Consider the following 13,984-nt stretch of genomic DNA (forward strand, 5'->3'; position numbering starts at 1 on the left):
GACGTTGATGAGTCAGTTCTTCTCTCTCTCATATATATATATATATATATATATATCAGGGTGTAAGAACACACCCTTTTCTTGGCCAACCACATCCCTTTCCCAGTTGGCCATGCCCTTTTTTTCGGTTTGTCAGGTTTGTAAGTTTATTTTAGCGCAATGTGCCACAAAACTCCCCATAAAAGCAGGTCAGGTTTACAATAGTAAATAAGGACCAGTATCTTGCAAAAACATATTTTCTCTACAAGTGTTTATTAAAAAAGTTGCTTGCATTAAAAATGCTGGTTACATTCACCAGCACAACTTCTAAGATGTGCAGTACCAGCCCTATTTTTACCTATATATTTGTTCATAGCCGATTTGATTCTTCCCTACATACGGTCTTGTATCAGCTCTCCTTTCTCTTTCCAGACGGTGTGAGGTGCCCTCTAATTTCCCCCCAAGCCACAAACTGCACTGGCTGGCAACCATAGGAAACATAGCTAGCATACCAATACTCTCTGTAAATGTCAATATGCTAGCTGCTTAATCCCTCAGTGGAAATCAAACTGTGTCACCCAGGTGCCAATGATGTGACAGATACCTAAAAAAACACTTTGACTAAGGTGTTAAACTACAAGGATCACTGCTTTCTCTACTACTGGAAGTTAATAGTAAGGCAATGGTCGGCACTATCTGAGTGGTGGTGGTGCACGAGGAAAAAAGTAATGCAGTATAAAAAAGGAGGTCCCAGCACTCACCGATGCAAGCAAATTGATGATTTATTGTATATCCAAGACAAAGGACGCGTTTCGGCACTTAGCCTTCCCAGCAGAGGAAGGCTAAGTGCCGAAACGCGTCCTGTGACTTGGATATACAATAAATCATCAATTTGCTTGCATCTGTGAATGTTGGGACCTCCTTTTTTATACTACTGGAAGTTAGGCTGCTTTCACACTATAAAATTCCTCCGTTTTAAAGATCCATTTGATGTTCCATTATGAAAACCCTGAAAATCGGCCATTAAACGTCCGTTAGAAAATCCCATACGTCCGTTAGAAAATCCCATTATAGTCTACGGGATTTTTAACATTCTCCGTTTTAATCCGTTATAGTCCGTTATTAATAACGGACGTTATTTTGTGATGGATGCATTCACTATTTCTTCCGTTCATTCTCCAGTCACAAAATAACGCCCGTTATTAATAACGGACTATAACGGTTTAAAGCGGAGAATGTAAAAATCCCATAGACTATAATGGGATTTTCTAATGGACGTATGGGATTTTCTAACGGATGTTTAATGGCCTATTTTCAGGGTTTCCATAACGGAACATCAAAAACGGATCTTTAAAACGGACGAATTTTATAGTGTGAAAGCAGCCTAGGAGCAGGAGCTCTGTTGCCATGCAACAATTAAGCTCAGTGCTGGGCTACCTCAGCTCCATTTACATAAAATGTGGTTATTAACCCCCTTAAGAACTCACCTTAGGACTCAAAACAATCTTTGTTTTTGAACTTTAATTTTTTTCCTCCTCATCTTCTAAAAATCATCATTTTGAATCAACAATTGTACTTATTTTACAACAATCTACGGCAAAACAAAAAAAAAATTGTGGGGTGAAATGAAAAAGAAAAAAGAAAAATGTCATTAAGCATCTTTTTAGGGCTTCAGTTTTTTTACACAGTGCACTTTTCGGTAAAAATGACATAATCTTTATTCTGTAGGTCCATACGGTTACGGGGATACCCAGTTTATGTAGGTTTTAAATATTTTCCTACTTAAGAAAATTATAACTACATGCACCAAAATTTGTATTTTTTACATTTTCATCTTTTGACCCCTATAACTTTTTAATTTTTCCGAGTACGGGGCTATATGAGGGCTAATTTTTTGTGGCGTGGTCTATAGTTTTTAACGGTACCATTTTTGTTTTGATGGGAATTTTTGATTGCGTTTAATATTTGTATGGTATATGAAGTGATCAAAAATTCATAAATTTGGACTTTGGTATTTTTTTACATGTACGCCATCAACCGTGCGGTTTGCTAACCTTATGTTTTAATAGTTCGGACATTTATGCACATGGCAGTACTACATATGATTTTTATTTTTTATTTTATTTCATTATTTTATTAAAAAAATAGGAAAAGGGGGGTGATTCAAACTTAATAGGGGGGGGGGAAGCTTACTCACATTTATTCTCAAATTTTTTTTATCACTTTTCACTTTTTTTTTTTATAGCCCCCTTAGGGGGCTATACCATGCAATCTTTTGCTTGCATACACTGATCAATGCTATGCCATAGTATAGCATTGATCAGTGTTATCAGCGCTCTGCTGCTCCAGCCTGATGAGCAACCCTTTTTTCGTGACATATTCTACTTTAACTCAGTGGTAAAATTTTATGGTAACTTGCATCCTTTCTTGGTGAAAAATCCGTAAATTTGATGAAAAATTTGAAAATTTTGCATTTTTCTAACTTTGAAGCTTTCTGCTTGTAAGGAAAATGGATATTACAAATAAATTTTTTTTTGTTCACATATACAATATGTCTACTTTATGTTTGCATCATAAAATTTATGAGTTTTTACTTTTGGAAGACACCAGAGGGCTTCAAAGTTCAGCAGCAATTTTCCGATTTTTCACAAAATTTTCAAACTCTCTATTTTTCAGGGACCAGTTCAGTTTTGAAGTGGATTTGAAGGGTCTTCATATTAGAAATACCCCATAAATGACCCCTTTATAAAAACTACACCCCCCAAAGTATTCAAAATGACATTCAGTAAGTGTTTTAACCCTTTAGGTGTTTCACACGAATAGCAGCAAAGTGAAGGAGAAAATTCACAATCTTCATTTTTTACACTCGCATGTTCTTGTAGACCCAATTTTTGAATTTTTACAAGGGGTAAAAGGACAAAATGTTTACTTGTATTTGTAGCCCAATTTCTCTCGAGTAAGCTCATACCTCATATGTCTATGTAAAGTGTTTGGCGGGCGCAGAAGAGGGCTCAGAAGCGAAGGAGCAACAAGGGGATTTTGGAGAGCACGTTTTTCTGAAATGGTTTTTGGGGGGCATGTTGCATTTAGGAAGCCCTTATGGTGCCAGAACAGCAAAAAAAAAAAACCACATGGCATACCATTTTGGAAACTAGACCCCTCGGGGAATGTAACAAGGGGTAAAGTGAACCTTAATACCCCACAGGTGTTTCACGACTTTTGCAAATGTAAAAAAAAAAAAATATTTTTTACCTAAAATGCTTGTTTTCCCCCAAAATTTTTCTTTTTAAAAAGGGTAATAGCAGAAAATACCCCTAAAAATTTGAAGCCCAATTTCTCCTGATTAAGAAAACACCCCATATGGGGGTGAAAAGTGCTCTGCTGGCGCACTACAGGTCTCGGAAGAGAAGGAGTCACATTTGGCTTTTTGAAAGCAAATTTTTCTCTGGGGGCATGCCGCATTTAGGAAGCCCCTATGGTGCCAGGACAGCAAAAAAAAAAACACATGGAATACCATTTTGGAAACTAGACCCCTCGGGGAACGTAACAAGGGGTTAAGTGAACCTTCATACTCCACAGGTGTTTCACGACTTCTGCATATGTAAAAATAAAAAAAAATTTTTTTACCTAAAATGCTTGTTTTCCCAAAAATTTTACATTTTTAAAAAGGGTAAAAGCAGAAAATACCCCCCAAAATTTGTAACACAATTTCTCCCGAGTACGGCGATACCCCATATGTGACCCTAAACTGTTGCCTTGAAATACGACAGGGCTCCAAAGTGAGAGCGCCATACGCATTTGAGGCCTAAATTAGGGACTTGCATAGGGGTGGACATAGGGGAATTCTACGCCAGTGATTCCCAAACAGGGTGCCTCCAGCTGTTGCAAAACTCCCAGCATGCCTGGACAGTCAGTGGCTGTCTGGCAATACTGGGAGTTGTTTTGCAACAGCTGGAGGCTCCGTTCTGGAAACAGTGGCGTACCAGACGTTTTTCATTTTTATTGGGGAGGGGGGCTGTGTAGGGGTATGTGTATATGTAGTGTTTTTTACTTTTTATTTTATTTTGTGTTAGTGTAGTGTAGTGTTTTTAGGGTACAGTCGCACGGGCGGGGGTTCACAGTAGTTTCTCGCTGGCAGTTTGAGCTGCAGCAGAAAGTTTGCGGCAGCTCAAACTTGCAGCCAGATACTTACTGTAATCCTCCGCCCATGTGAGTGTACCCTGTACGTTCACATTGGGGGGGACATCCAGCTGTTGCATAACTACAACTCCCAGCATGCCCGTTGGCTGTCGGTGACTGCTGAGAGTTGTAGTTTTGCAATAACTGTAGGCACACTGGTTATGTATCACTGAGTTTGTGACCTAACTCAGTGTTTCACAACCAGTGTGCCTCCAGCTGTTGCAAAACTACAACTCCCAGCATGTACGGTGCATGGTGTACGGTGACTGCTGGACTGCTGAGAGTTGTAGTTTGCAACAGCTGGAGGCACACCGGTCGTGAAACACTGAGTTAGGTAAAAAAAAACTCAGTGTTTCACAACCAGTGTGCCTTCAGCTGTTGCAAAACTACAACTCTCAGCAGTCACCGACAGCCAACGGGCATGCTGGGAGTTGTAGTTATGCAACCAGCAGATGCACCACTACAACTCCCAGCATGCACTTTAGCTGTTTGTGCAAGCTGGGAGTTGTAGTTATACAACAGCTGAAGGTACACTTTTCCATAGAAAAAAATGTGCCTCCAGCTGTTGCAAAACCATAAGTCCCAGCATGCCCATAAGGGAATGCTGGGAGTTGTGGTGGTCTGTCTCCTGCTGTTGCATAACTACAGCTCCCAGCATGCCCTTTTTGCATGCTGGGAGCTGTTGCTAAGCAACAGCAGGAGGCTGTCACTCACCTCCAACGATCCAGCCGCGTGAGGTCAGTCCCGCCGCCGCCGCTGCTCCTGGGGCCCCGATCCCAACAGGGACGCCAGGGATCGGGGTCCCCAGCACCCGGGGTGCACGACCCGCACCCGCTCACGTCCTCCGGAAGAGGGGCGGAGCGGGTGCGGGAGTGACACCCGCAGCAGGCGCCCCGATTGGTCGGCCGGTAATCCGGCCGACGAATCAGGGCGATCGTGAGGTGGCACCAGTGCCACCTCACCCCTGCAGGCTCTGGCTGTTCGGGGCCGTCAGAGACGGCCCCGAACAGCCAGTAATTCCGGGTCACCGGGTCACTGGAGACCCGATTGACCCGGAATCGCCGCAGATCGCTGGACTGAATTGTCCAGCGATCTGCGGCGATCGCCGACATGGGGGGACATAATGACCCCCCTGGGCGATATGCCGGGATGCCTGCTGAACGATTTCAGCAGGCATCCGGCTCCGGTCCCCAACCAGCTAGCGGTGGGGGCCGGAATTCCCACGGGCGTATGGATACGCCCTCGGTCCTTAAGGACTCGGGATGCAGGGCGTATCCATACGCACTATGTCCTGAAGAGGTTAACGGGACTCAGGATATACATGTCCTTAAGGACTCTGGAACAATGGTGTGTCTGTTTGCCCTGCGTCCTTAAGTGGTCAATAGTGCTGAGCGGCAGGGGCCATATTCGCATTTGGGATATTTTGCGAATATATGGACGAATATTTGTCCTATGTTCGCGAAATTCGCATATTCTCTATGTTCGTTCCCTTTTTTTCCATGTGAAAATTACATTTGCATAATGCGCGATTATATCTTTCACCTAAAAGAAGGAAGGGATCAGTGTCCTCTGGAAGTGCCGATATTCGTGATTATTTGCATATTCGCATATAAGAAGTACCGTATTCGCGCTTCACACAGACTCACACAATAAATAATATTGGAGCCTTCATTGGACCACAGGCTGGAAGCAGGGAGGGATGAATACTTTTTTTACTCAGTACACATGATTGTTGTGATGTGTACTGTGAAAAAAAAAATATTCGTCATTACGAATAGATATCGGTATATTCAAAATATTAGCGAAATCGCCAAGTGCCGATATTCGCGGTAAAAATTCACATTTTGGATATTCACGCTCAACACTAGTTATTAAGGGGCTCAAAAGGGGCTTCTTTGTCATTCAGGAGTCAGAGAAAGCTTTGGCTGTTCAAGCATGCTGGGAGTTGTAGTTTTACAACAGCTGGGGCTGCAGAGCCGTGTTGCCTTTAGCTGTTGCAAAACTACAAATCCCATCATGGGAGTCGTAGTTTAGAAACAGCTGAAGGCTGCAGTAATCCTATACTGGATACCAACATGCTTTATGGACAATGGAAGTAGAAGGGAAAATCGGAAGTTTGGAATCGCGCTGTTGCAGACAGGTTCTTAAGAGGCAGGTAGGTGTCTGTTTGAATCTTTTACTCTTTACATCACACAACGCGTTTCTGGATATTAATAATCCTTTCATCACGCGTTGTGTGATGTAAAGAATAAAAGATTCAAACAGACACCTACCTGCCTCTTGAGAACCTGTCTGCAACAGCGCGATTCCAAGCTTCCGATTTTCCCTTCTCCTTCCATTGTTTGACACATGCCGGTGGATCCAGCGTGGGAAGCCACAGCAGTTGTGATACTAAGCATACATCAGGGTTGTGCCTGGAACTTTGCACAACCGCACCAGGTGAGTGCGTTTCTCACCCACCCCATCAGTCCGACTCAGTTTGGAAGTTTCTACACAGAAGCGCTCTGTTGTCTTTCTTATGCTTTATGGACAGTATTCAGTATGCTGCAAAATACATAGTAGTCTGTCTGCATAAAGATAGATGACCCCTAATGGCGGCTATTTTCATTTTTTATTTTTGAGTAAAATTGACTTTTTTTCATAAATGCATATTTTAAAAAGTCCTCTTATCAGTAGTACCACAAAATATAAAAAGTTTTTCATAATGACAGTGCCTCTTTAACCTCTTGAGGATGCAGGGCGTACCTGTATGCCCTGCGCCCGCTCCTCAGATAGAACGAGTCATGGCAGGTCGGTCCTGGCAGCTAACGATAGCCGGGATCCGTGGCTAATACCAGGCATCACCGATTGCGGTGATGCCTGGTATTAAACCTTCATTTGGTATTGCTGCCTGGTATTAACCCTTCACCACGGTGGTCCCGATCAGCCAGACTGAGTTGCCGGGAATGCTTTTTTTTTTTTTTTACTTGAAACGTGGCGATCAAAGTTGATCACGCAACTAAACTAAAAAAAGCATTCCCGGCAGCTCAGTCGGGCTGATCGGGACCACCGTGATGAAACTGTGGTGTCCAGATCAGCTGTTAGGACACGAGGAGGGTCCCTACCTGCCTCCTCGTTGTCCGATCAACAATTCACTGCTCCGTGCCTGCAGACTATTGGGGTCTATAACAGTGCAAAAAATAAGTGTAAAAAAATAGTTAATAAATGTGATTTAACCCCTTCCCAAATAAAAGTTTGAATCACCACTTTTTCCCATTTGAAAAAAAAAATTATGTAAATAAAAATAAATATGAACATATGTGGTATCGCCGCGTGCGTAAATGTCCGAACTATAAAAAATAAATTGTTAAAAAAATTCATAGCGTATTTTGGTCCCTTTGTACACCATAAAAAATGAATAAAAAGCGATTAAAAAGTCTGATCAAAACAAAAATGGTACCAATAAAAACTTCAGATGTCGCAAAAAATGAGCCCTCATACCACCCCGTATGCAGAATAATAAAAAAGTTATAGGGGTCAGAAGGGGACATTTTTAAACGTATACATTTTCGTGTATGTAGTTATGATTTTTACCAGAAGTAAAACAAAATCAAACCTATAAAAGTAGGGTACGATTTTAATCATATGGACCTACAGAATAAGAATAAGGTGTCATTTTTACCAAATAATGCACTGTGTAGAAACAGAAGCCCATTAAATTTACAAAATGGCGTTTTTGCTTTGTTTTTAAAATTTTGTCCCACAAATATATATATAAGTTTTTGACCAATGTGTGCAGCTGCAATCCTCTTTTTTTGTATACTCACTCTCTTATATATATATATATATATATATATATATATATATATATATATATATATATATATATATATAGTTTTGCCGTAGCCTTTTGGGTAAAAATGACTGATATCATTACAAAGCTGAATTGGTGGCGCAAGAAATAAGCCATCATATGGGTCTGTAGGTGCAAAACTGAAAGGTTTTATGATTTTTAAAAGGTAAGGAGGAAAACGTAAGTGCAAAAATGGAAAATGCTGAGTCCTTAAGGGGTTAACTAAAATGAAAACCTGGACAAATATGTATAGTAAATTATAATAAAGTTTACCTATAACAAGAATACAAAGCACATTGTACCTGCTTTACAGCATCCAGTAGTCTCTCCATAATATACTGTCTTTTCAAGTCATTGTTTTGTAACCCTGCAATAGAATGAAACATTGAAATCACTGAAGCAGAAGGATTGTGTATAGAGAAAAATACTTCATGTCCTTCAAGTCTTACTTCAACCAGCCATTATACAGAACACATTATACTGTTTGTTGAGGCGGTGTGCCTGGAATCTAAATGCAGTATTTTATATTGACCTTACATCCTTTCTGCTATCAATTCCTTTTTGTATAAGCCTGTAAAAAGTTTTGGATACTTAAACCTTTCCAAACAAACTGGTCAGTCGCTGGTGGTAGATTATTTTTGATATACTGTGTCTCTGGAGTATACAGTGAAGACCTATGTTTGAAATTAGTGTCAAATCCATAATAATGTCACTATACTTGTTTATTGCCCTTTTAAACAAATTATTGAGTATATTTTTCTACACAAAGAAAGCACCACAGAAATATTTGGCATATGTGACACACTATCTGCATACACTAAATTTACAGCTTAAATTTAAACAGAAGCAAAACATGTAATGCTAGTTGCAACTTTGTAGATATTTGGCTATGGGGTCCAGGGCTATCCTCTCTACTAAATGGTTTTAATACGGAGACAGAAGTAAGCTGCTGCCAGACACCTCTGGCAACATACCCAATTCATCTTTCATTCAGAATTGGGGGGCTCTTACACACGTATGATAACTGGACAGTCGTGTTGGCAGCTTCTAACGACTTTTCTCTAATGGGTATAAGGTCTAATATGTTTTATCAATGTTAAAAGGAATAATATCTACAATAAAATCTTTAAAATAAAGAGTACTATGTAAGTCAGCAGACTTTAACTAGCAACATTATTCAGCTTGAGGGAAGACGACCATGTTAACTGCTTAAAGCGTATCGGTCAGATCCAACAAAAATGTTTTTTTTAAATATATCACTCAGTACCTAATCCTGACCATGTACATCTAATTTTTATGTGTCTAGCACCTTTATTTTTTTTTTTATTACACTTTTAAATTTAGCTCACTAGTCTGAATTCCTCTCAAAAGGGAGGAGGCGTGGCCTCACTGTGCAGGTCTCCACCCCCTCCCTCAGTATGCTGTCTGCTCACATCTCCCCTAGCATTAGCAAAACTACAACTCCCAGCTTGTCCTCACTGACAGTAGCGGGACACAAGCTGACAGAGGGAGGAGACCTGCGCTCACAGCTGTCATTCAAGGAAGTAGGTCCATGACATAGGTGATGATGCATGGACACAGCAGGACTACAGGGTGGGCCATTTATATGGATACACCTTAATAAAATGGGAATGGTTGGTGATATTAACTTCCTGTTTGTGGCGCATTAGTATATTTGAGGGATGAAACTTTTCAAGATGGGTGGTGACCATGGCGGCCATTTTGAAGTCGGCCATTTTGAATCCAACTTTAGTTTTTTCAATAGGAAGAGGGTCATTCGACACATCAAACTTATTGGGAATTTCACAAGAAAAACAATGGTGTGCTTGGTTTTAACGTAACTTTATTCTTTCATGAGTTTTTTACAAGTTTCTGACCCCTTATAAAATATGTTCAATGTGCTGCCCATTGTGTTGGATTGTCAATGCAACCCTCTTCTCCCACTCTTCATACACTGATAGCAACACCGCAGGAGGAATGCTAGCACATACTTCCAGTATCCGAAGTTTCAGGTGCTGCAGAATGGGCAAAATAAAAATTGGAACAGGACCCTCAGTTTACGCAGAAGATTTTGTTCAGTGATGAGGCAAACTTTTATGTGAATGGTGAAGTTACTAATGTTCCACAAATATGAAGTTATTATCACCAACCATTCCCATTTTATTAAGGTGTATCCATATAAATGGCCCACCTTGTAGTATGTGTCCAAGCAGGCGGGGGGGGGGGGGGCAGTTGAAAATTTTCTAATGAAAGCAATTGCAAAACCTTTCAGAGCCCCAGCGTTTGGAACCCCCGCGATGAGACACTTATCCTGTGGATAAAGGATAAGTGTATTTCACTGCAGATTTCCTCTAACACCTCTTGCTAGCTGGTATGTGATGTCTAAGGCTTGTTTCTACAATCTGATCATAAAACTGAATAAAATCGGAAGGTAAAATCTGATCAAATCAGATGCAAAAATGGAAATCGGATGACTATAACAAATTGACTCACTTAGTTGGATGGAATTACTTTTTTGTCCTATTTTTATTATCTGTACCTTAAAGATCCTTGTAGACTATACTGAAGCTTCTGTTTATGGGCTAGAAAAAAATTGTGTGCAATAAAACAGAGGAAATTGTTCAGTAATATGATTCAATACAATTTACATGAACATTAAAGGGGTACTCTGGCGCTAAGACATCTTATCCCCTATCCAAAGGAAAGGGGATAAGATGCCTGATCACGGGGGTCCCACCACTGGGCATCCCCGTGATCTTCCACGCCACACCCCGTTAGAATCAGCCCCCAGACGGGGACGGAGCATAGTGACATCACGGTCCTGCCCCCGTGTGACGTCACGCTCCGCACCCTCAATGCAAGCATATGGGAGGGGGCGTGACAGCTGTTGGCTGTCCTCAGTGGCGGGACCCCCGCGATCAGGCATCTTATCCCCTATCCTTTGGATAGGGGATAAGATGTCTTAGTGCCGGAGTACTCCTTTAATTCTATAAAATTGGATATGATTTCAATTAGATTTTGAATATAGTCAAAAAAATATTGGTCAACCAATTTTTCACCTGACCAAAAATCGGATATAGAATCGTAATTGGACAAAAAATGATGAGGTTTTGGGGAAAAAATTCTCTAGAATTCAATGAATACAAATAGAAATACAATTGTGGATGATTTCTTTAGATGAAAAATTGTATTAACAAGTTGAGTCAAAAAATATTGATATGAACCCAGCCAAAAAAAATAAAAAATGATGGCAGTAAAGGCAGTAAAAATGATGATGGGTCACTGAGGAAAGGAATCTAAAACAGGATAGTGTGTCAATGCAACTGTATTTCCAGATAAACACAATGGGGGAGATTTATCAAAACCTGCCCAGAGGAAAAGTTGTTCAGTTGCCCATAGCAACCAATCAAATCGCTTCTATAATTTTTGAAAAGGCCTCTGAAAAATAAAAGAAGGAATTTAAATGGTTTTCCTCTGCACAGGTTTTGATAAATCTTCCCCAATGTCTCAAACAAGAGTACAAATAATAGAGAAAAAAGGCCTTTTAACAAGTTTGGAATACTGAACACATGGGTACAAGTATATTATAGGTGCATGCACAAGCAGGCTACTCAGTAAATGTCCACGTGGGAAGTACCCAACTAAGTAAATAAAAATAAATAATGAAAACATAAGAATCCAGTCAACGTTCATATGATATAAGAGGTATAACACAAGGGCACATACAGTGTAAGAAGATAAGCCAGACTTTAGTGCCCCACCACACCTGACATGTGTAATGGAGCACATCAGTCGGATCAGGCAGCTAGTCAAGTCATTTTTTAAAGGAGTAGTCCAGTGGTGATTCAGTGGTGAGCAACTTATCCCCTATCCTAAGGATAGGGGATAAGTTGCAGATCGCGGGGGGTCCGACCCCTGGGGCCCCCCGCGATCTCCTGTACGGAGCCCCGACAGCCCGCTGGAAGGGGGCGTGTCGACCTCCGCACGAGGCGGCGGCCGACACGCCCCCTCAATACAACTCTATGGCAGAGCCGAAGCGCTGCCTTCGGCAATCTCCGGCTCTGCCATTGAGATGTATTGAGGGGGCGTGTCAGCAGCCGCTTCGTGCGGGGGTCGACACCCGCTATCTCGGCGGAGAGCCGGGGCCCCGTACAGAGAGATCGCGGGGGGCCCCAGCGGTCGGACCCCCCGCGATCTCAAACTTATCCCCTATCCTTAGGATAGGGGATAAGTTTTTCACCACTGGACTACCCCTTTAAGCTATATTTTTATGCTTGGGGGACTCTGTTCTCGTAATATTAATTGGTTTTAACCCCTTAACGACCACGGACGTAAATGTACGTCCTGCTTTGGCGGGACTTCCCGCACCAGGACTTACATTTACGTCCCGTGTATGACCGCGAGCATCGGAACGGTGCTCGTGTCATACACTAGCAGCCGGGGACCCGTCCGTAATGGCCGAAATCCGCGATCGCGCGGATGTCCGCCATTAACCCCTCAGATGTCGTGATCAATACAGATCACTGTATCTGCGGCAGTGCGGTACATTGAATGGATGATCGGATCGCCCGCAGCGCTTCCGCTGGGGTCTTCTGCTCTGGTCTGAGATCGAGCAGACCAGAGAAGAAGATGACCGATAATACTGATCAGTGCTATGTCCTATACATAGCACTGAACAGTATTAGCAATCAAAGGATTGCTATAGATAGTCCCCTATGGGGACATAAAAAGTGTAAAAAAAAAAAAAAGTGAATCATCCCCTCCCCCAATAAAAATGAAAATTGTCAGTTTTTCCCATTTTATCCCCAAAAAGCATGATTTTTTAATGAACATATTTGGTATCGCCGCATGCATAAATGTCCATACTATCAAAATATAATGTTAATTATCCCGTACGGTGAATCGCGTAAACGTAAAAAATTTTAAAAGTCCAAAAATGCTGCTTTTTTGTCACATTTTATAAAAAAAATTATAAAAAATGATCTAAAAGTTTTATATATTTTATATAAGTTTTATATATTTTATATAAAAGTTTTATATACACCCTATATATGAAAAAATGAAAAAGTTATAGGTGGTCAAAATAGGGCGATTTTAGATTACTGATTTTGTACAAAAAGATTTCGATTTTGGAATCGTATTGACCCACAGAATAAAGAACACATGTCATTTTTACCGTAAAGTGTATAGTGTGAAAACAAAACCCTCCAAAATGCGCAAAAATGTGGTTTTCATTGAAATTTCCAACCTAAAAATTTTTTTGGGGGGGTTCGCCGTACATTTTATGGTAAAATGAGAGGTTTCATTACAGAGTACAATTGGTCACGCAAAAAACAAGCCCTTATATGGGTCTTTAGATGGAAATATAAAGGCGTTATGGATTTTAGAAGGAGAGGAGGAAAAACCAAAAACACAAAAATAAAATTGGCCTAGTCCTTAAGGTGAAAATGGGCTTTGTCCTTAAAGGGGTTGTGCGCTGCCCTGCAGTTCGCAGCTCCGCTCACAGCATCCGGAAGTTCATTACTCCGAACGCTGTGTGCAGGCTTCCGCATTCGGGGCGGGCGAGACGTCACGAAGGGGCCAGGCATGACGTTACGCCCGGCGGCTGCGAACACGGAAGCCCGCACACAGCATTCGGAGTAATGAACTTCCGGACGCTGTGAGCGGAGCTCCGAACTGCAGGGCAACGCACAACCCCTTTAAAGGGGTTAAGTCTGGCCGATATTATCGGCAAATATTCAGGATTTTTTACATTATCGGTATCGGCAATTACCTAGCCGATATGCCGATAATGCCCCGCTCCCCCGCTGCTGCCCCATTGCCTCCCCCATCCCTGGTTTTATAATTACCTGTTCCCGGGACCCAGGGTCCGCGCTACTTCTGGCTTCTGCGATGTCCTGCGCCATTGCTGCGCACTCTGCAATGACGAGTGATGTCCTCAATGCGACGTCACCGTCAGTGCGCACAGGGAGGACCCCAGGACAGGCAGGGGGA

General features: G+C 41.7%; 1 protein-coding gene across 9 annotated transcripts in view; it reads right to left on the minus strand.

Annotated features, from left to right (window-relative positions):
• SNX29 (sorting nexin 29) overlaps window positions 1–13,984 on the minus strand; it is an 819,108-nt gene that overhangs the window by 764,330 nt on the left and 40,794 nt on the right. For all 9 annotated transcript variants that reach the window (XR_008847045.1, XM_056534825.1, XM_056534821.1 and 6 more), the window contains one exon: window positions 8,293–8,357. Coding sequence is in view for 8 of the 9 variants with exons in the window: in XM_056534825.1 (XP_056390800.1) it covers window positions 8,293–8,357 (65 nt within the window). In the remaining variant the exon portion in view is untranslated. The remainder of the gene's footprint in view (window positions 1–8,292; window positions 8,358–13,984) is intronic.

This window comes from Hyla sarda, chromosome 8 (genome assembly GCF_029499605.1).
Source record: "Hyla sarda isolate aHylSar1 chromosome 8, aHylSar1.hap1, whole genome shotgun sequence".
Lineage (NCBI taxonomy): Eukaryota > Metazoa > Chordata > Amphibia > Anura > Hylidae > Hyla > Hyla sarda.